This window comes from Malurus melanocephalus, unplaced genomic scaffold (assembly GCF_030028575.1).
Source record: "Malurus melanocephalus ecotype Western Australia unplaced genomic scaffold, MMel_1.1 scaffold_87, whole genome shotgun sequence".
Taxonomy (NCBI): domain Eukaryota; kingdom Metazoa; phylum Chordata; class Aves; order Passeriformes; family Maluridae; genus Malurus; species Malurus melanocephalus.
The window spans coordinates 969,302-994,893 of record NW_026623319.1 but is presented as its reverse complement, the minus strand read 5'-3'; the positions used below and the strand labels follow the sequence as shown (position 1 = coordinate 994,893).

The following is a 25,592-nucleotide window of genomic DNA, read 5'->3' as shown; positions in this document are numbered from 1 at the left end:
CTGAACTCTGCAAGTTCTAAAATGCAGCCAAACAGATCCATCCACTGAACCYTCTCAGCTGCCATGAACGATGGGAACATCCTTCTAACAAGGCTCAGTTTCCCTCAGCCTTTCCTGCTAAGGACACATCCATTCCTTGCTTGTGGGCAAACTTCCTGCTGCCTGCATTTCACTGGGGTTTCCCTGTAGCTTTTAATAGCATAGACATAGCTGTGCTGTATATGTATATATATATATATATATATATATATAATTGTAGATATATCCCATATCCCAACCTTCGCCTCACCTTTCCAAGATCCACTTTCAGAATAAACCCAGACTGAGAACAATGGCATACAAAACATTTAAAAGCAAGCAAAGGCATTCTCATACATGCTTAAAGGATCAATATGGACATAGCTAGACCCAGATCTTAGCCTAGGRAATAAAGAATTTTTCCACAGCSCAGGTATRCTCCTCCACTGTGGATGCTACTCCCAAACTCAACCTATTTGTTTATAACAAATAATATAATGCTGCAGCATCAGTTCATTTTCTTTTAACTATATGGTGTAATAGCTGCATGAATTTAATTTACGACTGATATACCTTTCAACTATGCTGGGATCCACACTGGAATTTAGTTCCCCAAACCGTGGGTTCCCAGCAGTGTGTGCAGTGACAAAGGCTGAAAAGTAACCACATTTGACATTTCCTCTGGTGGAGGAGGCTCTGTGAAGTCCAACAGGGAGAGCAGGCTGTCCTGTCCCCTGTGAGGGGAAGGAGGGACAGCAGCTGAGCAGCACATTCCTGCCTCAGAAGGAGGATTACCTGAATTCCCTCACACCTGACATGATGTGTTACAAACAGTGCCAGGGAAGGGCAGCTGCTGCAGTGAAGGGATTTTCAGCACTTTCACTATGGACACTTGGGTTTAAGTCCTAGTGAGAGCATTCAAGACTTCTCTACCAACAGCACTCAGGGGCGCAGTGAAGAGGTCTTGCAGGGACAGGGCAGCAGAAAAACCCCAGCAAAACAACTTTTGGGGAAGAACTTCTTATAAGAACAGATTTTATCTTTAACTTGTTTTTTGAAAGAACATTGATAAAAGTTCCTGCCAAAGCTCCTTGGAACAGTCTTGCTTCTGGCAGCTCAGAAGCTCCATTCCAGAACTTCCAAATTTTATCCCACATGCATCATTATTACCTTGTCCTAATATGACAAAATCAGTGAAATATTTTATTACTTTTCAGATCATTAAGATGAACTGCTCTTTACTCCACAATAAAACATTACCCAGTGTTCTAGATTAAGGCATTGCTGAGTATTGTAATGGCAGTGCCAGATTCTCATTATATTGCAAACARGGGAGTTCTTGTTCTAGGGAATAAGATGTTTCAATCATATTAAGCAGCTGCTGATTAAAAAAAAAGTAACTAACTACTGTTTTTTATATAATATGCATACTGTGACCTGTTACTAGGCTTTACTTAGCAAATCAACAGGAAGCATCAGCAGTACAACAACTTAAAATGGATWTAACTCAAAACAAAAGTTCAGAAATCCCAGAGTAAAACATTTCTAAAACTCAAAATCTGGGACACAGTGTCCTCATAGGAAATTTTAAACATTATTTCATTCTGATTACAGGAAAAATAAAGAAAAAAGCCAAACAAGCTTTACAGCATCAGAAMTTCCCAGGAAACAGCAATTCTGAGTTAGGCTAATGTGCCTTAATTCCAAGAAGCTGGAGCAGGATTTTTTGCTAGGAACAAAGTCCAAGAAGATCTGGAGGGAGGGAATTCTGCAGGGATCCACACACAAATAGAGAGGTTACAGCAGGGGAGGCACAGCTGGTCCCAGGCTGAGCAGAGCCGTGGTGGAGCAGTGAGGCACTGYCAGAGTAGAACAGCAAAGAGAAAGGGGGTTCCCTGCACCCCTCTGCCCACTGGCTGCAAAGAGCAGCAGGTCCCACCTGGAACAAGTGTGGGGCTCTGTGTGTGGGATGTAGGATCCCATCCACATGGGAATGCTCACAGCCCTACTGGCAAGTGCCCACACCTTGCAGAGGGGCTCAGGAAAAAGCACAGCATCAGAGTGGGATGGGGCCTCCCTTCCTGAACCGGAAGATGCCAGCAAGCACCGACCCCTGCAAAGAGGGGATTCCAAGCAGTTACTTTGTGATCAGGACTCCAACAGGCTACAAGGCATTCATCTDGACCTCTCAATCTTTTAATTTTTGTGCCCATGACTACCCTGACCTTAACCCTGCCCCTACTTAGCATCAAAATTACATAATTACTACAATAATTAGTTAATTTAATACTTGACTTAATGCTAATTAATTATCCAGCTTGCACATGTTACAAAGACCACATCTCTAAAGACCAAATTTTCACTCTCAAAGTGCTTATGCCCTTTTTCTTCTCCACATAGGCAACAGGGGGTGGAAAAGCCAAAATAAATGAATAAGGAACTACCTCCATACTCTTAGCTTTATTGSTGGTCAATAGGGCACACAATCAAGCCCTGAAGTGGAACAGACAATATRTTTGCTGGAGTTTATTGCACAACCCAGGACCTGCATCACGTGCATGTGTGTGTTGCTGAGGTGGAAATAGTTGTGCTGCTGAACAAAGGGCTACTGTCTGCTGACACAAACAAGACAAAAAACCCACTGACCTAGAAGCTGAAGTACAAAATCTGCTTTCAGCCTGACTGCCTGCTGCCCATACACATTAAATGAAGAAGCTGTGTTTGAGTGAAGTATGAACTTAATCTGCTCTTTTCAAGCAGAGAGAGCACATGTCAGCACCAGGGCTCCACCCAGCAAACCCCACCAGCTGCCAGATCACTGAACGACAATGCCAGACTCAGTTGCCTTTTAGAGGGGGATTTTTCTATCACAAGGTTACTCCAAATTATCCAGCATAGAACAACTTATCCATGCAAGCCAGCAACATTGGCTGGGGGAGAGTTACACAACAAGATACTTGCGGGGGAGCAGAGTAGTGACAACTTAGAAACGGAGCAACCTGTGAGAAGTTTCTAAGCACTGTGGCAATACAAACACACCATGAGCTACCAAGGCTCAGAGAAGGACTCTAGAGAAGCAGCAAGCTCAAAGTYAAAAGGTGTGGTGCGAAGGTCACTGCTGGTAAGTGGCAGAGCAATCGATACAGGAGAGGAAAAAAGATTAACAACTTAACAGCCTCCAGTCCCCAGAAAGACTTAAATCAATGACTGGACGCTTGTTCCACAGAATACAAATACCTCAGAGCACCAGGTGTGCCAACTGGAATGACGGGGAGGACTCCACCGAGGTCAACAGAATTGTAACAGCTTGCTCTGGGTTTACATCTGGAACATCAAAGCACTATGCAAACCTAAGTAATTAATCATCAGCCAAATACCAGGTCAGGAATTTTATAATAATTCAAGCCTTTTTCAACAATCCAAGCAACTGTGTTCACAATCCAATCTTGCATGAGTATTCCAGTAAGAACTGAGGGTTTTGATGGCAGCAGTCAGTCTCCCACCAGCACCACTGGGTACTGCAGCTCCTGCAGCAGCTCAGGCTGTCAGGTAAGGACTCCATGGCCACAAGCACTATGCTACCAACTGATGGACATGTCCCACTGTGTGCATGCAGGTGTGCATATACAAAACACAGGAGACAAGCTGACCACCAGGAAAGGAGGAAGCAGATGGGGAGCTAAAACTGTTGATAGCAGCTGGATACAGTACAAATCAAAATCTCCCATTGCTGAGGACATCCCACTAGAAGCAGAGTTCTGCCTCCCCTATACTCACACACAGCCAAGCAACTTCTGTAGAAACCATGTTTATAGAAACTCAGACCAGTGGCATCTTTGTGACACAGTGAGAGTGCTCTGCTCTTGATCCACAGGAGTTCTGTGCTCTATCTGCTGTTGCTTGCCCATCACCTGTGGTCCCCAGGAAGCCTTTCACACTGGAGAAAGGCTGCTGAAGTACAGCATTGACCAGAAATTCTCAGTTTGCCTCCTGTATACAAYTTGCACCTTATAGAGACTCAGTCCCACACTTCTGCTTATGGTTTTAGAGTGGCAAAGCAGGAATGTGGCAGCACAGACCTTCCCTCCTAAAACCTCAGCTTCATTTTAACACACCCTTTCCCAAGAATCTTGTCTTCCCTAGAYGAGCTCCATGTAATGATTTCTTCACCTCCCCCTTCTTCCAAACAATCTGCCATTTGTGTGCTTCCAGGTCCTGCAGTGTTTAGCAACAACTGGCTGTACCAGTAACACACTGTGAAAATTACCTTCCTGTCAYATCCCAACACCAAGGCTCTAAAAAGTAAACATTTCTCTGGTAACACTCCCCACTGAGGAGTAACAATCRCTGCTTTCCTGCTCTCGAGGCACAATCATGCTTCCAAGGAACAGCTGGGATGTACACTATTTAAAATAGCAGTAAAGGGAGGAACAAGTACAGCTACAGCTGGGTTTGCCAGAACTGCCATTAAGAGCATTTGAGCTCTTGCTGTGACTCTCTGCCATGGTTCTTCTCTTGCTGCAGCTCAATTTCTCATCACATGTGCTGCCACTGGATATTTGGATGGCAAACTCTTCTTTGCCATGCTGCAAATTTCAGCCTAGGAGCTGAGACACTCTGCCATGGACAGGATGAACTCAGAACATCCCAGCTGTCACAAAAGAAAGGATGAAGTGTGAAACTACTTACGTAGACCTTTGAAGCAAGCTGAACCCAGAGCAAATATTTTATGGGGCCAAGGCCCCTTTCTCCCCAGGCCAGTGGTTGTTCACATGCAGTAGCTCTAAGGCCTTCCACCCTGCGGTAGCCTTGCTCATGGTTATCATTGTAATGCTGACAGTGCAGCCACCACTGAAATCACACTGATGCCCACTCTGCCCAAAATGCTGGGACGAGCACATAAGTCACAGAAGGGTGACCATTCAGGTGTGCTGGTGAAGGGAGCAGATGAAACAGAGCTCTAGAGCTAGAAGTTGCCACTTAAACCAAGTTACAGTTGTGACATCAACCACASCAAGAAGACAAACCACACAGACAGACCGCAGTATGTGGCAGCACTCCTCAGCACCTGTCTGCAGCACAGCACATTTGACACTCGTGCACTCAGAGCAGCAGCTGCTGCTGTGTGCAGGATGCACGTTCCCAGCCCTCTGCAGCAGCCTCTGGCACATTCTCATCGTGCTCAGAGATGCACTGGCTGCACAGAAGTGCTCTGCTCACTCCCATATCCTCTGGGTTTGCACTGGAAAGCAGCAAAGCTGATCTGGTTTATCAGCTGCAGCAGGGTGCTGAGTCCTGACACCAAAAGCAGATGAGATGAATTTCATAAAAGTGCCCCTGTGTTCACCAGAGACTGGATGGACCACAATGAGATTTGCCAGCTGCCAGGGAAAAGAAGCAGAGAAGGACTGTGATAAGGCCCTCTACAGAACAACACCTGAAACTTCTGACAATGAATTCAAAGCATATCAAAACATCTGTGGACGAGGAAATAGCCTGGAAAATCGATTAAGTCTCTCTTGGCACCTCATTATGTTCTTGAGTGTGAGAAAGAAGCCTTCTTTCAGTGGGTATTTGTTCYACAGGATGCAGGCTGGGGTGGAAATTGTAGTTTATTAAAACTTAAATACAGTTTTTGATAACTTTCCCAGACAAAAAAAAGTTAATGGAAGTTTTGGCTTGGTCTTCACGTGGGAAATGCGAGCTCTGTAAGCAGGGTGAGCTCTAGCAGYTTTATCCCACTCACCAGAGGCACAAGTATCACCTCTAACAAGTCTGAAGCACACAGTCCCCCTTACATTTCCCAAGCAGGGAGAGAAGGATGTGCAAGCAGCCTACAAAAATAAGTGCTGKGAGTTCTTTCCCTCAGAAATTAAGACTGTGAGGAAATATGGGAACAGACTACCACATGGAAGGTGCTCTAAGGAGAGGGAAGGTGCTCTAAGAGAAGGTGCAGCTGTTCTCCACCTCAGTACAGGGGAAGTGCTAGGTTTTAGCTGCATCAGAGCTGCCTGACAGAGGAAAACTTTGTAGCAATAGAACCACAAAGCACCAGGACAGATTGCATGCTAAAGTCGCTATCAGCACTGGGAGCCTTTGTGTCAGGCTGGRCAAACATTTGTCAYGAATGATGTAAGGCAAGTTGATGCYTACTTGGATGGGGAAATTGGGCTAGATGACTGTCAAGTTCTCTTCCAAGCCATTTTGATCTATGGCCCTACACCAAGGAATGAGTGCTGGCCAGTAATCCACACACACATGGTCATGTGGGTCCCCAGAGATGTCCTGTGCCACTCTAATGCAGTCACTCYAGTGTCAGTTCCTCACATGGAAAGMAGTCTCAGCCCAACAAGAGCCCAAGCTCAGCRGAGCATTGTGAAGATAAAGATATTTCTTTATCTCTCTAATGTCCCTGTGCAGGTCTCTTTCACCCCATATYTTGGGTGGAGACTGAAAGCATGGTCAGTACTTCAGGGTGCTCACATGGACATCACACCAGAATAAAAATGGTATCTCTGACCTCCAGCCCTAGAGGGGCTGTGGGCCTCCCATTCACAGCATGAGGTACATACAACCCCAGTCCTGTGTCACAGCTGTGAATCCTCTTCCAGCCTCCTGACACCAGTCCAGTGTGGAAGTTCTGTTTCCCGGCAGAGGAGCTGAGGTTAAMGCCCCATTTGCAGCTGCACCTACACTTCAGCCCTGTGCTGACCCCACTTCTTGCCCTTCCTGCGGCCTGTGCCTTGCCCAAAGCAGGAAGGCTGAAGAGGACACAGCTAAACTGGGACCGCAGCTCCATCTGCAGGGCTCTGCCAMAGCAGCTCCGCCTCGGGGAAGGGCAGTGTCACCCCAGCAGATCCCACACAGCCAGTAACCCCCAAAACACAGATGTGAGCACACACAAACAGGCTCCTCAGGGTCTTTAAAACAAAGCCCCACTATGAAAGCATCACCTCAGGAATCAAATCACCATCTTGATACAATTCCCAAGACCCAGTAAATTCCCAGAAAATTCAGTGTATGGCAGATATTGGATTACACAGAATGCCGGGTGAAGCGTCAGCCTTCTATGGCTTCAGGSAGCAGCTGTGCCTCTGCAGAGCTCACGTGCTCAGGGTTCTGCCAGGGTCAGCTCAGCCTCTTCCCTCAGGCAGCACAGCCATGGCCCAGTGCTCCAACCAGGTTCCTTAAAACCATCAGCTCCAAAGGGCTTTGCAGTGCTGCTGTACCAAAAGGAGCCCGGGCCAATCTGTGTAAAGCACAGAGGAACACACTGTCCTACACCAGCACATTCCCTGGGATGCGAGTCCGACAGGAACATCCAGCCTCCTGGGAGGAACTGCAATTTTTCTTTCTATGAAAAGGTCAGCAGCACCACAAAATTTTCCAAGATATATAACCACTATGCAATGCAAACACATAGAAATGCAATMATTTTTATCAGTGTTTTAGCTATAAATACAGGAATTTAACACTTGTCCTACTAGACTAGACCAGCAGTCTGTCTCGCAGGGGACTTGTCCTGCTCAGAGCTCAGACAAAGGATTGACTGATGTTTSCAGGAAAAAGCACACTGCCTTCTGCAGCCCAGCCACTGGCAGTCTCAGAGAGCCACCTAACCCCAGCGTGCTGCAGGGAACCTGCCCACCCCCTGAAGAATGCAGTATGATGCTGTTTAACATCCCCATCAGCCCATGGACTTTTCAGGTGTCCTGCAGAAGCAGGATGTGTATAATGCTTTGTTTCACACACAAACACTGCTAACATCTGGCGAGAAATCTGAGAACTCATTTCTTCAAATTTCATTTTTAAACAGAGTCTGGCAAACTGATCTTAAAAAATACCCCTAAATTACTTTGAAAAAAAAACCTCCCACAAACACACAAAACAACACTTTAACTATACTTTGTACTCATGGCTCCAGGGGGCCAGAAATCAGCTGAGCTGAAACTGTATTTCCAAACTTAGGCTCAAGTGCACTTAAACTGATCTACTTTTGTTCTCTTTCTCTAGATTTCCTCCACTGTGTTTAACCAGGGCAAATACTACAGACCAGAGAACACTCCCAAATTCAAGTAAAGCATATACAGGACATGGTAAACTACTGGGGTGGATAAATGCAGTGTGAGATGTACAGTGGGTGAAAGGCCAGTCTATGAAYAGAGCTGTGGGTATGGGAGGGGTCCAGCTGGAACCCCAAGTGCTGGTTCATCMGGGAGAGCTCAGGGGCCTGTGGGAAAGCAGGGCCAATGTTCAGGAGTTAACAGGATGAAGGAAAGACTCATTTGGGGAGTGAGACTGTGGGAGAGGCACAGGGGGAAGGCAGCAGATATATCAGTGCTCATGGTAACACCCTCTGAATCTGCTGCAGACTTCCAACACTCAGTTTGCTGCTGCATGTGCTGCCTCATGTCTCTGGCTGTGCAGTCCCAGGTCAGCCTGGACAGAGTCTGACAGCCCCTCCCTGGCACACACACACTGCAGGGCCCTGTCTGGACAAACACTCCCACCCCTCCTGAGYGCTCACCTCCACTGACCCAGCAACTGCTTCTGTCTGGACTGGCAGACCAGATCCTTTCCTTGGCTTGCTTTCCTTCCTTCCTGGCTAGCTACGGTCCAGAAGGGAACTTGCACCACTGGAAACAGCAGCTCCAGCAAGCAGCAGCTTGAATTTAATCCTGCCATTTTTTATACTGACATGATGTCGACTGTCCATTTCAGAGACTTCTCTCARTGCTGTTTCAGGCAGCCCTAGTCTGAATCATCCTTCCCAAAGAGACAGACCTCAGCTACTGCCAGGCCTGTCAAGAGACTGGATCCTACTCCAAACTCAGTTCAGTTGAAATTTGTACAGGTAATTTCACCTGTTTTTCAACTTCTCCATCTGCAAAACTGGACTAGTGACGCTGAGCTTCTCTGTAAAGTCTTGCAATTAAATGCTTCTCATGGAATTTAGGCATTTCTGTTACTATCAATGTATGGGCRCCAGATGTTTATTCAGGCCTGCCAGCATCTCTGAAAAATTGAAGTGCAATTATTTTAAGGACTTTGATCTGAAGCACTATCTTTATTACAATGCTTTGACTGTTTCTGGCAGCATCCACCAAGTGTCAAGGGCTGTAAATTCAGGTGCTGTAACATGTGCACTCATCCTTCAGTGACAATCACCCTGCAGGAGTGGGAAACAAAAGCTGCTTTGCTATTGGAGCATCAGGAACAGAACTGCATTTGAAATGTGCAATTCAGTTATGCCCTGTTATACCTGCAAATCCATGTGCCAGTATAAGCCAGAGTTTGGACTCATCATTCCATCTGGTCACATTCTCTATAAATCTATCTCAAAGCCAGTTWAAAAAAAAAATAAAAATCTTTCTAGGCCAAATGGGTGATCTGGCACGCTGAGCAGTTGTATTTTTAATCTAGAGCTGTGAACTCTTCTGTCTTGGGTCCTGAGATTAATGAGTCACTTTAGCAAAGCAGACTAAAAAGTTTCATGCAGCTCCCTCAGGAAGGTGAAACACTTCCACATGCTCAGCTGAACTTCTGCACCTCTGGACCAAGTCTGTGTCAGGAAACGAGGGGTCTGTCACTGCAGGGAGAGTCCAACACTCCGGGGAATGGAGATTTCTTTCACAAGGCAAAAGGAGTTCTCAACAAGCTGTTCAGCCAGGCTCAGGAGCAAAGAGAGTCCTGCCTGCTACAGTTGTCAGCTGCTTTGTTTCTGGATGTGCAGAAACCTGGGTCTGTGGAAAAAAGAAAGACCAGAGCTTTAACTGTCACTAAGGACAATGCATCYCTACCTCCATCCTAGAAAAGCAGCAATTTTCCAATGACAACAACCCCACCAGAGTCAGTCACCCCATCAGAAACACTCATCTGTGTCAGAATTTCTGACTCAGAAACACTTGCCAGGCTGTCTCAGGGTATCAGAAGGCTGAGATACTACCAGGGAGCCCCTATTTTGTCAAGGACTGGCTTCAGCTCTGGAGCTTGTGTGGCTGAGTTCATTCAATACATAAAGGTGGAAGGACATACTCTACAAATGACACAGACCTGCAAAATCTGAAGGCAATAAAATACTTACTTGCCACAGAAGTCCTTGTGAATGGCACGAAGGGTGAGCAGTAAGTTTGGGTGTGCTTGTAGCCAGCGCTCCACCATATTTGGATGCCTGGGATCAACTTCCAGAAATACACTCCTGAAAAGACACGTTTGGGAGCAGAAGTGGGGAGATGTACATTTAGGTTGCTAAACTGATAAAAACTAAGATCTTTATTCCTAGATGATTCTGACCAGTACAGGAAATTAAAAGGCCATCAAACATCCTGCAATCCAACAATCCTAAACCAGACCACAGCTGTCAACATGCAGGTCCCAGCTGCCTCCTTCAGGGAAAAGTGTTGATCCTGGGAGGAATTCACAAGGTACTCCTGTATGTGAGCAATTAAAGCCTTGTATCGAGATGTGATGAGCCCTTTTGAAGCCCACCCAGAGACACCACCAGCAATTTCTGAAACCCCTGAAGATTTAAGGGCAGAAGGCAGTTTTTATGTTGCTTGAACACTGAGTACTGGCCTGGCAGCCTGAAGTCCCTCTGGGTATAAGAAGCAAGAGASACAAAGTGAGGTCAATACACACATTTTTCCACAGTAAATGTCTCCATAAATCACTTAGGAAAACACCAGCAGCATTCAAGCCTAGACAGAACTAATCAAATAACCTCAGTCAGGGCACCAGCACCAGGCCTGGACACTGCAGGGCTATTTCCATCTCTGCCAGGCTTTCTGACACTGGGTCATTCCCCATGTGCTCTCCCGTGACAAAGCAGAACCACCCCAGCTCACAGGCAGTAATGGAGCTGGTTTTGGCCTGGGACAGCACAGCAAGAGACAAGTTTAGCAGGCAAAGGACACAGGCCAAACCCGATCAAATGCTCTCCTGAGAACTCTTAAAACATCCCACACTGAATACTCCCTAGAAATTCACCAGGCTAACTACAAGCTGGGTGTGGATCTCATTTCTGACCTTAAAAAAYTTCCACTCCTCAATGGGGGCTCCACCTCATTAAACAAGCAAAAAGAGAAGGAAAAATAAATAATCTTAACAAACAACCCCACAGGACCAGTCTATTGCTGGGAAGTTCTGAGGAGCATCTTCTGCTCTTGCGGTCATGCAAAGCATGAGGAATGAATTCTGCATGCAGTATGCCTCTCAACATTCCCATTCTTCTCAAAACAGCAGATTTTCAACGACCTCTCTTATGCTGGTCAATTGTCAGGAACATTCAGCAGGATGTGTGAATGCCCTGGCACATGAACAGTACACTCAGACTTTTGGGTATCAGCACGYTAATCTTCAAGATGGATGCCACATGACAGAGAATAGAACAATCAGTCTTGAATATTAATCATGGTGAATTTAACATTTRAGAAACTGTCTCTGAGTGATCTTCTTTCTCCTGGGATACTCAGCATTGTATACTGGCACAACAAACATTAAAGTGTGGGAGGGAAGCAGAGATCTACATCCATCCTCAGAGAGCTCTACATTGTTTCYCCTTCAATCAGTTGTTCACCTTAGAAAGCTCTCCTGCTTTTTGCATTCTCTTTCTCGGCTGCTCTCTTCCATGTTCTTTTTGTTGCTCTTTGACCTTAAAAGATTCCCCCTTCACTAATGACCAGGAAACACCACCAACAGCCAAGGAAGACTCATATCCCTTTATTAACTGATTTCAAGCTAAGCTTACACACATGACATTTTTAAACCTGCTATTATTAAATAGGGCAATGAGRGGAAGATTTTGCAACTATTTCCCCTCTGTTTTGTTTTCATACAGGGAAGCACAGAACTTATAGAAGRGGATGGATGAAAGACATGAAATTCAAAAGAGGGCAGTACTTACCCAGAAACTTTCAGAAGAGAAGGAGCCAAAGCCAGAATTGTTTTGATGACTCTCATGCCATCATCTCCTCCATCTAGGGCATCAAGGTCCTCATAGCTGGAGGGTGGGAAGAAAAAGACATTTGACAGAAATTCCTGCGGCCCTTGAGAATGTATCAGTTCACAAAGAAAGGTGCACCTAAYACACCTGAACTCCAGTGCTCCCAGAGTAGGTGACAGCACTCACCCCTGTTARGGGAGATACAGGGAAGAAGAAAGCACCTATCTACCTAGGCTGAGAGACCCCACATTTAGCCCAAGCAGAAGACATCACCCTATGTATTTCTGAAAATCAAGAGCCAACTCTAGCTGGGATCTCACATTTCTAACAGATAGGTCTCCTCTCTCTAAGCTGGCCAGAGAGAGAGGGGATTGTACAGCAAGGACCATTGCTTGATTTCAACCATGCCAACCAYGAGCTCAGGCTGTGACTAACCTAGCAGAGACAGCTGGGATGCAGAAAGCTCAGCTGTTAGAACCTGCTCTGTTGCATATCTTGGGGAGGCAGGACTCTCTCCTTGTGCATGACAATCAACTTTGGATTAGGAAGTGCTAATTTAAAACCATGTGCTTTTTCCATTTTAATAAATCTTTCAAACACTTCCATATTTCTCTAGGCCTGTAAGCAGTATCAAAGTAAGCCTGTATTTCAATATCTCAAATAAACACACCTACACTTCATATGTGCATATTACATTTGCATGTTTCATGTGCAATCGTGTGTAGTACAAGGAAGCAGACAGAAAACCTTGCTGCAAGGAACAGGAGAGGAAAAATCTCTTTGTCTGATTACCAGAGGATTTCTGTGTCCAAGGAAGCCATGTCTTCATGGAAAACATATGGGGGGTTACTGACTATGACATCTATGGGGCCCCAGAGCAGTAGCTGTTTGGCAGAACCTAGAAAAGAAAAAGAAGCACAACCAGCTCTCAACCACRGCATTTTCCCTAAAAGCTCAGTGTCAACACTCTCCCCAGGAACTGTCTCCAGGCACATGTAAATGTGTTTGGCTCTGCTTTCCGATAATAAAATTTTATCCTRTTTCTTTCTGCAATAGCCTGCTCTGTTCCCTCCCCCAGGAATGCAAGAGTCATACAAAGCTAAGCACATGCAAAGTATAATTTTTTTGTATCGAGAGCCTGYTTAGCAGAACATGTTAAAAAGCTCRGAGCTTGATGCCCTGGAGCTCTGTGCACACTTGGACCTAAAGCAACAACCAGAACTCAGCCCACAAAAACCTAAGTGGAAGCTCAGGCTTGCTGTCCAGATGAACATCCTTCCTCTTAGGGCTGTAGCAGGACCTCCAATGAGCACCAGGGCTCCACAGCAATAACAACAATAGGTTGCTTTTCTGCAGACTAGGAGCAGCACACTGCACTCCTGCTGCTGTCTGACACAGGCCAGCCCTGAACCAGACCTTGTGTAACCACGTGAGTGTGGCATTGTCATCAGGCTGCCGCCTRGAACAGGGTTTTGACCTCTAAGAGATAGCACAGTGTCAAAAACAAGWGTCAGAAGGGTGTTTTAATGAACCCACAGTGCTGCAGCTGTTGATTCCACAGCTATCAACAGCCAAGCACTATCAACCTAACTGGATAGGCCCCACCAAATTGTAAGTTTTAACTGGTTTCAGCTGGCTCTGGGAAAGTCAAGTATCCTTTCCTGGTTCAACGAATCTAATTTCAGGTGAATAAGGTTGGGCATTTAATCCAGGCCAAATATCTGGGCTCCCTCTAACACCAATGGAGAGACAGGCATGCACATGTTTATCTAAGGCATCCATGTCAGCATGGAATGAATTACACTCTGTATGTATTTGCCACTCCCCAGTAACAGTAAAGAGCACCTGGACTCCYAGCTCAGACACAATCTTGGGACACCTAAACCCAAGAACAATGCCCCTTCTGATGTAGTCAGGGATGTYTCCCAGCTGAACATGTGCCATGGAAATCTCTGAAGGTAAAAGCTTCACTGGCTCACTTCTTACTGACCTTTTTCTCTATTAACTTGAACACTCTTCTGCTGCCTGCATCCCATAGGGGTCCCTTGGCTGTCTCTCATGCCTCCCTCCACCCATCAAAGAAAAAAGGGGTAAAAGACAAAGGGGATTAGAACACTGAAAACAGTTACAGTGTGAAACATCTTGGTGGATGATGTGAATCCTTTCCTGGAGTTGCAGCCTGTAAAATTCCAGATGCAAGAACAGAAAGAAGAAAGATTAGGTTTGTGTGGATTCATAAACAGTACATTCTACAAACAGATAATTAAATATTGTTCCTCTTATCTGATACACATACATTCACAACTGCCAAGGTCTTCCCAGCATATTCTCCCATCACAATGGCTTTTCACCCAAGTTCTATTCCCTTTGCTGAGGGCCTAGGGTCCTGTCCTGTGAGGATACACAGGCATCAGGGAAGGGAGGGKTTCCTGCACTGTGTGCCACGTGCCCAGATGGATCTGGCACTGGGATTGGTACAGTAAGACTCACCTAAGCATTTAGAGAACACAGCTGGGACAAGGGAGCTCTGAAAAGCAGGCAGGACCTAAGCTGGGTTTAGTCAAGCAATAACACAGCTTATCCTGCTGGCTTCTCTCCTAARAGCTACAGGGCACCATGCCAGGGACAAGATCACAAAGACACAATGAAAATATCCATGGAGAAATATGAAGTTCTCTGACATGGCATTTACACTGCCTCATCCACTCTTGAGCCAACAAGCAATGTTAATAAGCAAGACAATTTTCTCCAGAGGCCAGAGTTACAATTTATCGAGGAGGCAAAGATCTGGCCAGCTTTTATTATATCTATGAAAAATTGCAACAGAATTTGGTTTGACACTGATATATTAGGAATAAACCTCTGCTCCCCATTCCCTGTAACTGGGCTAGGAGGTGAAGGGTGACAGTGAAGTGACACATATGGGAAGGGCTTTCTCCTACTCAGCTCTTCAGGATCACTRTGAGCTTCACTGGTTGCAAGAAGTGAAGAGATGCAGCCCAGTGCAGCCAGCACCAGAAGTATCCTGTCTCTGTAGCCCCAATGCTAGCAGCAGCTTGGGAAAAAAGGGGTATGTGGGCCTGTGGACAAAAATCCCAGTTAATGAGCACYTCTTGAGACTCGCAGCTGTACCGGACTCCATGAAAAATAGCAACAGGAAATCTTTCTGAGATGGCTCTAATTAATGCCTGGGGCCCAGCAGTTACTGAGGACATGGATGCAATCATTTCACAAAGCCTATTGAGACTCAGAAGCATATTGGGATTCCAGCTCTGGGGATCACTGTGTTACAGAACAGTCCAGAACCAGAGAAGTGGAGCCACTAGGAAGGACAAGGACAACCTGACAGACATCTCTCTGACTTCAGCACAAGGTGTTTGAGCCAGCAGCTTTGAACATCCATCCAGCCACAGCACAGGATCTAGCAATACCATTCCCATCAAACCACAACTGCAGGGAGGATGCTGAGGGACACCACACAGCACATCAGAGAAAACGTGTTACTTGACTGTGCCAACATTGCTAGAGGAGCAAGGACAGAAACAAGCACAACAACGATGACYGGGGGAGCCAGAGACAGAAGGGTTCAGGCTACGCTCTCCCTTAACCTCCCAAGTGACATAAATGCTCCTAAGTTCATAGAAAGGGATAAGAGTAGCTACCAAGGAACACTAGAAAAGCCTTGACAAACARCATGAGAGTACCACTGCTTTACTTAGGCTGCTGTCTTTCCAAAGCACTTTCACAAGTCAAGAAAAACCCTCTGGAAAATGTAGGCACTTTTTTATTAATTGTTACATACTTTAGGAGCGGAACAACTAAACATTCTCTGGTTTCCAGTGGTGATAAACATGAACCCCATGTTCACCCCAGTGTACAAGCACTGAGGAATTTTTCTCAAGCAACAATTTACCAAAAAAAAAGAGTAATATGTGGTCTTGTACCTATGTGCGTTCTCCCGGGTGAGATCCACAGCAGCTTTGTCTTTATCCATGGCTATGACTCTGCTCTGGAACAGAAAAAAACAACAAACCCCACTAAGCACATGTTACAACATCAAGATTCCCAAGCAGACATGCTCTGCCAAACATACAAACTTGACAAGACACCACTCACTCTGGGCTCCTGAAAGGAACAGCTCCTGACTACTTGAGGAATGCATGAACTGCATGAACAGCTCCTGAGGAATGCACCTAGGGCACAGCTGGGATCACAAGTGATGTGTGGAAGGCACCAAGGTGACTGAAGGCACTCTGCAGCACAGCTGATAGCCCACCAGAACAGACGTGYCATAGTGACCCACATCACCTGATCCCTCACTGCTCCTGCCACAGTGAGACTCAACACTGGCTAGTCTGGGCTGTGGACAGGCTGGAGGAAGGTCATGTTGTTGGCTTTATCCTCCCTAATCCAGACAGGATCCCTCCCAACACTAGCATAGCCACTTGGACAGAGATTCTGGCATTTTCTATCTGTTATGCAGACACCTTTTACCCAGTTACTCCACTGCAGTCCTTACACCATATTCACTGGGTGTATTGACTGCACGTACTTGACTGTGTGTCAAGTATTTGAGAGCTCTCCAGCATAATGGTCAGAGACAGGGTTGCACAGCTAAAGACTTGTTTGACATTCCATTCCACCTTGGGAAAACTACAGGCAAAGGTCTAAGAGGGTTTTGCTTTGCTCAGTGTTTTTTTAAGCACAGAYGTTGGTAAGGATTTACACAGAGAACACAYGCTTGAAGAAACTGCTTTGCATTTGGAGATGATGTGATTGGCCATCACTCTTAAATGGATTAATTTCTTGGTCTCAGGCGAGCATCCACACACATGAAGCTCAACCTTAAGGTGAAGCACACAGCTCAGACCGTAAACAAAAAGTTGCTGCTGTCTTCACAGKAGCCTCAGTGCCAAATTCTGCCTCAAACACTAAGGAGATTACCCAGAGTGTAACTCCACTTAGCTGTCAGTGTGGCTACCACTAAATCTAATCAGTCAAGGCTCCTTATTTCCTTGGGCACTGCAGTTTGGGCTGGGAAAGGACTGTTATGAGTTACACAGACAGACTGACATAGCTCTAAGTTAACAAGCAAGRAAAAGAGCGTGAAGTTCTTCTTCTAGCTCAGAAAATCAGAGCAATGACTCTGAAGTCAAGAAGCTCAAGTATTAACCTTCTCAGGTCACTGGGAGGAGGAACAYCCCTTCCATTAGAGTCATCAACCTCTAATTCTTACACAGCAAGGCTTATACATCTACAAGAGGAGGGGCTGGTCACAGTAATTACCATTCCTGAGAAGGAACTGGCTGRTCTGTAGTTCTGAGGAGTGTGGAATACTTTTCCCTTAACCRCATGCAATGAGAYTGAATGAAATGGAATCCTGGATTCATTTCTCGTTTTCTTTACCAAGAGTATCTCCATAAACACATTACACACCACAAGAATCAGGCACAAGAAAAGCTTTGGTCACCCAGATCTGKCCTCTTCCTGCTCATTTCACTCTGTTCAGAAGCTGTCAATTGTTACTAGGGAACAAAAGACTTCAAAAACATGGTCTGGCAGTTGTGGCAGTGAGATATGCTTGTCTTATTGATCCCAAGTACTGACACTGTTATGGTACCCCTTTCCTGTGTCATTTAGTCTTCAGTTTCCTAAATACAAGATCTTTTGATTYACAGCAAGTTGATTTTTAGAGATGACTGCCCCATAAATTCAACTCACAGAGTGTGTGCCCATGCCTCAGTCCCTCCAGTCCTCAGTCCAGRTTAGTATCTTAAACCCACACCCATCAATGCTTCAAGCTAAGGTGATTAATAGTGAGCTGCAGCAGCTCAAGAACAGGCACATTCACTTCTTTCATTCTGCCATTCCTGCAGACAGATGGGAAGAGGGACCAATTCCCAAATATCCCTCCTCTAACTACTATGAACTACAGAAACTAAATGACAGACCTGAGCTGCCAAAATTCCATCAGAGAAGTTTGTCACATCTCAATGAAGATGAGCAGAGTGGAATTGTCCTCTAACACAGGCATCTATGGTACCAGGAGCATTGAAGGGAGCTCACCTGGGGCAGTTTGCAGAGCAGACTCAGAGCAATTGCTCCAGAGCCACAGCCAATTTCCAGGATCACAGGATGAGGAACAGAAACTGGGAAACAGAGGGCTGAATTCTCACATTTCTGAAATTCTTCCTCCACAACTAAAGAGACGAGATCCTAAAAAAAACAAACAGAATTACTAAGGGAGCTGTTTTGTCTCACACCTTTGTGATCTGACGACTTCAGTTTAAATTTCTTGACTCTGTACCCAACAAAATGTATTTTTGTTAATTTTAAAAACACAGATTGTAGCAATGGAACTGACATGCCAGAAGTCACTTCAGCTCCATCTGCCCCACAGGGTTCTTTGATTAGTAACCAGATCCTCAGGATACAATCTCCCACAGATCCTCTGAAATCTTCTAGCACTGTTRGGAAAAACAATAACCAGACAGCTGGAGCACATTATCTTCTGCAACACATTTTATTTACTCCAAAATTTCAGCTTTCAGAATTTGTAAGCTTCAAAACTCAAGATTTTTACACAGTCTCAGTAGGGTAGGTGAGCAGGAGGCAGTTGCATAGCTCCTAAGAGCATCTAAACCAATAATCCAACCTGCAGATGAAAAGCCAAGGCAATGCGTTACTAAMTGATCCAAATGAGCAGCTCCCTGCATGGATTTCAGATTGTGGACTCCTACTATATTTTGTTGCTATAAAGTCACTTGGAAAACATTTTCATCCATGCTCCTGGATCCGTATGCAGCTCTGCCATTGCTGCCTCCTCTGCCCATCACTCTTTTAAAATCCCTTTGCCATGTTATATAAAATCCAACACAGCAGGAGAGGTCTCAAAGATATCTATGGTTTGTAAAAATGAGCTGTAAGAGAAAGCACACATGTGACTGCCTCAGACTGCAGCATGAACTTCCTTTGTTATTCCCTGGAGAAAACTTTAAGATGGAAACCTTAGGAACAYGCCTTGAGTGCATCAGCAGCTCAGCAGGTGCTCCCAGCTCCCTCTCATCCTTGTACTTTCAGAGCACAACAGCACACAAAGAAGGCCTTGYTRCCCAAGGCACTTCCACCRTKGTTAGGATACTCTACTTGAGAGGGSTGCTCTTGGATCTTTCCTGTAAATCCAGAAAGTTTAACAAAATTTAAAAAAAATAACTGGCACAAGATGGAATATTTGAAAGGAACAAGTCCTAGTAGGCAGGTCAGCTTCTCTTTTATTTTACAATGGCTTTTATCAGGAGTTTGCACTGGGCAGGATTGTACAAAAGGACAAAAGCCCTTCCTTGGATCTCCCACTCTAACTGGGGTGCAGCATAAGAGATGCTTTGTGCAGAGCTGCAACATTTCTGAAGAGATTCAGAGCTGTTGGTCATCCTTCATGACAGGCCACTCCACATCTACATAAAGTGGGAAGGGACATGCAAACAGGTATAAAAATGAMGTGTTCAGTTAGGTGAACACTTTGATGAACCATCCCTGGAGCAAGCAAGTTTGGGGAGTAACATCTAAATAGCCTCAGCCATGTGGGATGAGGAGCCACACCACAATGCCCAGCCCTGGTCATCACAACCTCACTGGCACCGCCCTCATAAGGGAATTTCACAAATGGCCCCCAAAATCACAAATTCCTCACTGCTGCTCTGGGATTCCTTTCCTAGACAATTCTGAATGAAAAGTCTCCACAGGCTCCCACCCTAGAGGAAACTGTTATAGGACTCAGACAGCAAAACARAAAAATAAACACCTTATCTACCCACTTTTGTGAGAAGTGGCTTTGGCCATTCAGCCAACAGCTCCAGATGAATCAGTCTGAAAACACTCGGGCACTGCAGACAGCCAGAGATTGTAACCACAGCTGCYCTGGCGAAGCAGGTGAGGCACTGAGGATTCCAAGACCAAAGGCACCCAAAAAATTCTGCTTGGCTATTAAATCACTCCTTTAAATACCAGCCATTTCTGGACACTTAAAAACATTTCCTGGAAATCTCCACAGTAACTTAGAACCATCTGTTCCCAGAGTAGCACAAGTTACTGATTACAAATGTCCAAATGTGACTTCCATACACCAGAACTATTCTAACCATTTATTAACTTCTTCAAGTTTATCATTAGTAATTTCATGCTTTAAGGTTTTTAATGGAATGCCTACTTTACACATTCCACAGTAAAAGCATTTTAGCATGCTTGCCAAAACTCCTATTTAAACATGACCGATTTCAGGTTTTACCACATAAAATATAAATAAGATGGGATGTTTATATTATTTAGGTTTTGTATCCTGCTTTCTGACTGCCCTACCTCATTGTCTTGGTTATTTCATTGTAATTCTTACCGAGGCAAGGGTTGGTTTTCTCATAATACACATTTACCATAATAGTAAAAAATTAAAAGGACATAACAAATAATGCAACAACCTAAAGAAATGACATATTTTTAGGACATTAGTATCTCACCAGAAGAAAATGTTGAATCATTATTTTCAGCTTGACTGACAAGCAAAGAAGATCTACTCTAACTGGCAAAGAATCAGGAAAATCCAGCAACCACGGCACATAGTATGTCCACTCATCCCACTCCCATTGCCACTAGGTTTGAGGAATAATTAAATTATTGGAAACTGTTTTGAAACGGTAATCGTCTGATTATCTCAGTATTTTTCATCTTCTAGCAAATAATGCAGCCAAATCTGTAGTTTTCCAATCACACCATCACCTCCAAAATATCACCACTGGAGAATGATAAATTACAGCACTTTGCAGAACACAGTAGAACCCCTTTCAAATCTCATTGTGGGAGATGAAGTATTTCTGGCCAAGTATTACAGCGTTCATCCTAAGCCTACAAAATACACTGCAAGTCAGACATTCCCAACCTTTGCACAAGAATCTGACTGGAACCATGGCTGAGGAAAAGCAACGAAGAGGCCAACGGTGCTAAAAAAAGATGCCTGAGACTGGCTCAGAGAAACTGGAATGACAGCAGCTGGCCAAAGGCTGGGGTCTTTATTGGGTAGGAAACCCCACGTCTTCTCAAACTGAGCAGATTCAGAGCAGAAACAGAGAAACATCTGTTAATATAATGCCAAYATTGCCAAAAGCCATTTTAACCATCAGTTTGATCACCAGCTTTGAAGGCTGGGATATGAAATTACAAAAATTCCACTAGGAAATGAAAGAAAACACTTAGTGACCCAATTCCATATTTGCCCACAGCATGCCAACCACTGCGTGGAATGAACGCTCAATCGTGGACTTATTAACATTCAAATTATTGCTTACAGGGTGAGTCATTGTCAGTTACGACCCAATTTACACCAAAAAAATCTGCTAACCAGTGCTACAGGTGTCGGCAGAACTACTTTGATTCTGAAGCCTGGTGTACACACGTTTGTATCAGTGTGACAATTGTGTCAGAATGGGGAAATGGAAGATTTTGAAGACTTTTTTCTTCCCTAGTCTGTGCAAGAAGCTCCTTCCTGCAGCAGAAGCCAGTTTTGGAGGGAGTAAAGGGACTGAATCGTGAACAAACTGAACCAGAAAGAATCTAAAATCCTCTGTCTGCTTTTGCTTGCAATAGCAGCAAGGYGGACAGGAAGGAAGGTCCTGGACAAAGCTTGGGCAGCTCCCACGGCAGAGCTGTTGGCACCTGCATGCAGGAGCAAACTGCACATTTCATTCCATACATGGGTGAGGTGTTCAAACAGCCAAGAGAAGAAAATCACATGGAAAAGGGAACTCAGTAGCCTCTGCTGTCCCTTGGAGCAAATCTTWTGTGTGGCCATAAAATAAAACACAAGAAAGTTCACCTCAACATGAGGAAGAACTTCTTTAAATCGCATGCAGGACAGTGCTGGAAAGGATTGCCTAGGGAGGGTGCAGAGTCTCCCCCTGGAGACATCCAAAACCCACCTGGATGTGTTTTTCTGTCACCTGTTCTGGGTGACCCTGCCTTGGCAGAGGAGTTGGACYGGATGATTTGCAGAGGTCCCTTCCAACCCAAACTATTCTGTGATTACTTTGTGCTTACATGCACAGGGACACAAATATTTGCTTCTCATGCTACTCAATCTCCAGCACTCAAGAGGCTCTCAAGCTTTTGTCTCTTAGCCAAGCCACTCATAGGCTGCTCTCACCTTATGATTCCAGGAAGTCTTGCTTCACTGCCAGATTCACCACAAGTTCACACTGTCATTTATTTGGGTTCTCTCCCCCTACCCCTATCTTCTCAAACATAAAACTTTATGAACACTTCCCGCTTCCCCCAAGCCTTTGTCTCTCCCTTCCACCCACAAGTGTGGTTCCCCACGGCCCCCCAGTACCCCCTCTGTTCTCACAGGCTCTCGGTGTCACCTCTGCCCTGTGRCCAAGGTTCTGGTTCACTGCATTTCTTGGAACTGCAGCTGCACAAAGCAAGCTTGAGGCCAGGGTCTGCCAGCACCCAAACCACAGAGGCCTCACAGCTGCAGCCCAGGCAAAACCAGCACAGGTCAGCCTGTTTCCAGCACCCAGACAGACATCAGGAAGCAGCACGGATTCCTGTGCTCAAGGCTGGCTGCAGAGCTGAGCATGGGGACAGCACTGAGGGGATCCTGTGTGACAGCCCAGCACCAGGGAATAACCAGCAGGTGCTTCTGCTACAAAGCTAAGAAAAACAAGAGGGGAGGAATGGGAAAAGCAAGGGTGGAGGTCACAAACTCCCACTGGGTTCCCTACAAGCGCCTTTTTTCCACACCCCAGGAAACAGCAGGGAAGACAAGGCTCCAGGGGTATGAGCCAGCATGGCAGGAGACTTCAAATTCCCAGGTTTAGCCAACTGGACAAGGAAAGCAAAAAAAAAAMCAGGAAAACCAGAGTAACCTTCTCTCTGCTTTTGCACACTTCCTGGGAATGTTTTACTTTTTTGTGTGCTTTCCAGAAACTTCTGTTCTCAGAATCCAGGATTTTCCACAGAACCTGATCTGATATTAACCCAATTACCCCTCCCCTCTTGTTTGCCCACTTGGCTGCCAATCAGCACATGACAAAACACCAGGAAGCCAAGCTAGAAACCCAACTCCAKGGCAATGGCCCTTGAAGATCCCTGTCATATATCCCACTTCCAAAACCAAGCCACCAAGCCAGCCCAGTGCTTGGGGGTCAAGGCAGGGGTTTTGCTCTGGTTTCTTCTGCCTGGCACCATAGAAGGAAAGAGAAAAGAAATCCACAGAATCATGGAATATTCTGAGWTGGAAAGGACCCACATGGATCACTGAGACCAACTCTTAAGTGAATGGCCCATGCTGGGATTGAACCGAATGTTGCACAAAGCCCACAGAACTCCCACTATAAATATATGCAAATCAAAACATCCAAATAACTCCAAGGGAGCCACTGATCCTGAAAGAAAGGGAGGCTTTAGGCATTAGCAATGCCAAAGAAATGTGTCAAAGCATACCTAATAGTGAGGAAGGGGTTTGGCTTCRGTCACGCAACAGAAGCTCCTGATGTGTCAGGGCATGGGCCACGTGCTGCTGTATCTATTGGAACAGAGGCTGTGACAGCAACCAGAAATGCCTTTACCAACAGGCAGCAAACCCRTATGTGCTCATGCCCAAGAGAAATTACCACAGCTGTCACATCTAAACTCAGCCACGCCCAAGGGRCCAGAGAGAATCGGAGTTACTGTGCACTGGCCAAACCTCAGGTGTGCAGCACAGAGCTCTATCCCAGCACACCTCTCCACAAACAAGGTATTTTCTTTCTCTGTAGATGCTGGTATTAACCACTGCCAGACACAGCATCAGGACAGATRCACTAGTCTAGCTTGCTAATCCCTTGCACTAGTTACTTGGATGTTTGAAAAAAGCTTGTGGGAGGAAATGGATTTTTTCCTCCCTCATGTGGGAATCTCCTTGAGTCCCATCTGTTATGGCTATTTTACAGCTTGTTTTTCTCCAGTTCTAGTCCTACATCCTGCTTTCACTGCTTATGGGTTACAGTACTCAGCTGAAATGCATGGAAACAGGAGCCTCTTTCAATCACAACAGGGAGATTAAAACYCCCCAAAAATACAGGCATTAATAACAGAGAGATCTGTGAGAACACATTAGGAGTCTGTATAAGTTAACCTGGGGAACAGATTTGTGCATGACTTAAAAGAACAGCTGCTGCTTCCCCTGCCTTCAGCAGAAATTTTAGCTTTAAATTTCCATTTTTTAGTCTGTCCGGAAAATCACCAGCTTGGAAGTAATTCTCTGCACTAGCAGAGTCTTGTTTTCTTGCATAGGAAGCCAGCAGAAACTACCACCACAGTTCATCTTGGCCAGTCAGCCAGGAACAACCCTGTTTCTTCCATCATTTCCTTTTARACAAGTCTGTCTGGGGAAAACATTCTGTCCTGATTTTCAAGTGGCCAGCAATAGACTTTTGCTATGCTGTTTCAGCATTTAATTACACTCTGTTGAGATGTGCACCTTTTCTTCTGGCCTGCATTTTTAGTGTTTATTATACACTTGTCTGTGAAACCAGAGAGACTTCAGTTTTCAAATTTCTGCTCTCTGTGCCAGGTAATTTACCCCTAAGCTTGTCTTTGATGAGATAGACAGTCTTTAACAAGGCAGATTTTTTCAAGCTATGAATCCACATACTGTTTTTTCTTCAAACGCAATTTTCCACTTGTCCTTCAAGCATTCAGTAGCACAAAATAGTTCTGTAGCTATTCCATTACTGTAATACTCATTACTTAATGCTGCTACATGCACATGGCACTCCTCTGTCCCACATGCAAGGATCCCTACTGGAATCAGCCTACTGGGCAGCTCCCTCAGCCACAATGCTGCTCTATTTGTCTGTCTTTATATGATCCTATTAAACACTTGTGCCTAGCTCAAAGGGTAATTCCAACTCCTCTGCAGCAACAGGGTCCCTTCACAATTCCTATTCCCCAGCCTCTGTGCCACAGCCCACTTCAGAAAATACTGTTCTCCTCCAACACACTCAAAAAGTATTGCCTATCATATGGGCAAAATCTGATCTATGAGGCTGCAACAGCAATGCTTCATCTTTAGCACATTTGCTTACAGCTGTATTTTGACAGAGTGCAGTAGATTTTTGATTTATTCAATAATGTTCTACTGCATTTATGTTTAATATACCTTACACAAGTCTACACAAATTTCAAGAAAGGACCTTAAGCTAATGTCTGAACTATTAGCCTTCTCACTTCCCAAACTGGGAAACCCATGAYAGAGAAAGGGGAAGCAGCCTTTCCTTGAAGAGACAACAGGTCAGAGGCAAAACTGTGAAAGAAAAGCCAATCTCCTGACTCTTGATTAATGGCTGTACTCAGTAGACAGCCGTGACCTTCACACCCTTCCAAAAAGTACCCATCTGTGGTAAAGAAATTAGGGAAATGAAAGGACTTTTCTGCATCATAGGCTTCCTTTCAGCAGTGACTGAACAGAAAATGTGTCACTGCTTTGACATAAAGCACTGGAGAGASAAAGGGCCCACCTTGAAATATGTTTATTTGCATATATAGGTCAGGAAGAAAAAATCCCCCCTTCTCTGTGTGCTGAACCTCCTTGAAAAGTTAATTA

General features: G+C 45.1%; 1 protein-coding gene across 2 annotated transcripts in view; it reads right to left on the bottom strand.

Annotated features, from left to right (window-relative positions):
- Positions 1–2,233: 2,233 nt before the first annotated feature.
- Positions 2,234–25,592, bottom strand: part of HEMK1 (HemK methyltransferase family member 1) — a 29,420-nt gene continuing 6,061 nt past the window's right edge. The window contains exons 4-10 of one of the 2 annotated variants that reach the window (XM_057368013.1): positions 18,026–18,175; positions 15,904–15,968; positions 14,089–14,138; positions 12,752–12,857; positions 11,921–12,016; positions 10,103–10,216; positions 2,234–9,761 (exon numbers count right to left, since the gene is read on the bottom strand). In XM_057368013.1, coding sequence (XP_057223996.1) covers positions 9,725–9,761; positions 10,103–10,216; positions 11,921–12,016; positions 12,752–12,857; positions 14,089–14,138; positions 15,904–15,968; positions 18,026–18,175 — 618 coding nt within the window. In that variant the 3' untranslated portion in view covers positions 2,234–9,724. The remainder of the gene's footprint in view (positions 9,762–10,102; positions 10,217–11,920; positions 12,017–12,751; positions 12,858–14,088; positions 14,139–15,903; positions 15,969–18,025; positions 18,176–25,592) is intronic. The other variant, XM_057368014.1, reaches the window with a different exon arrangement.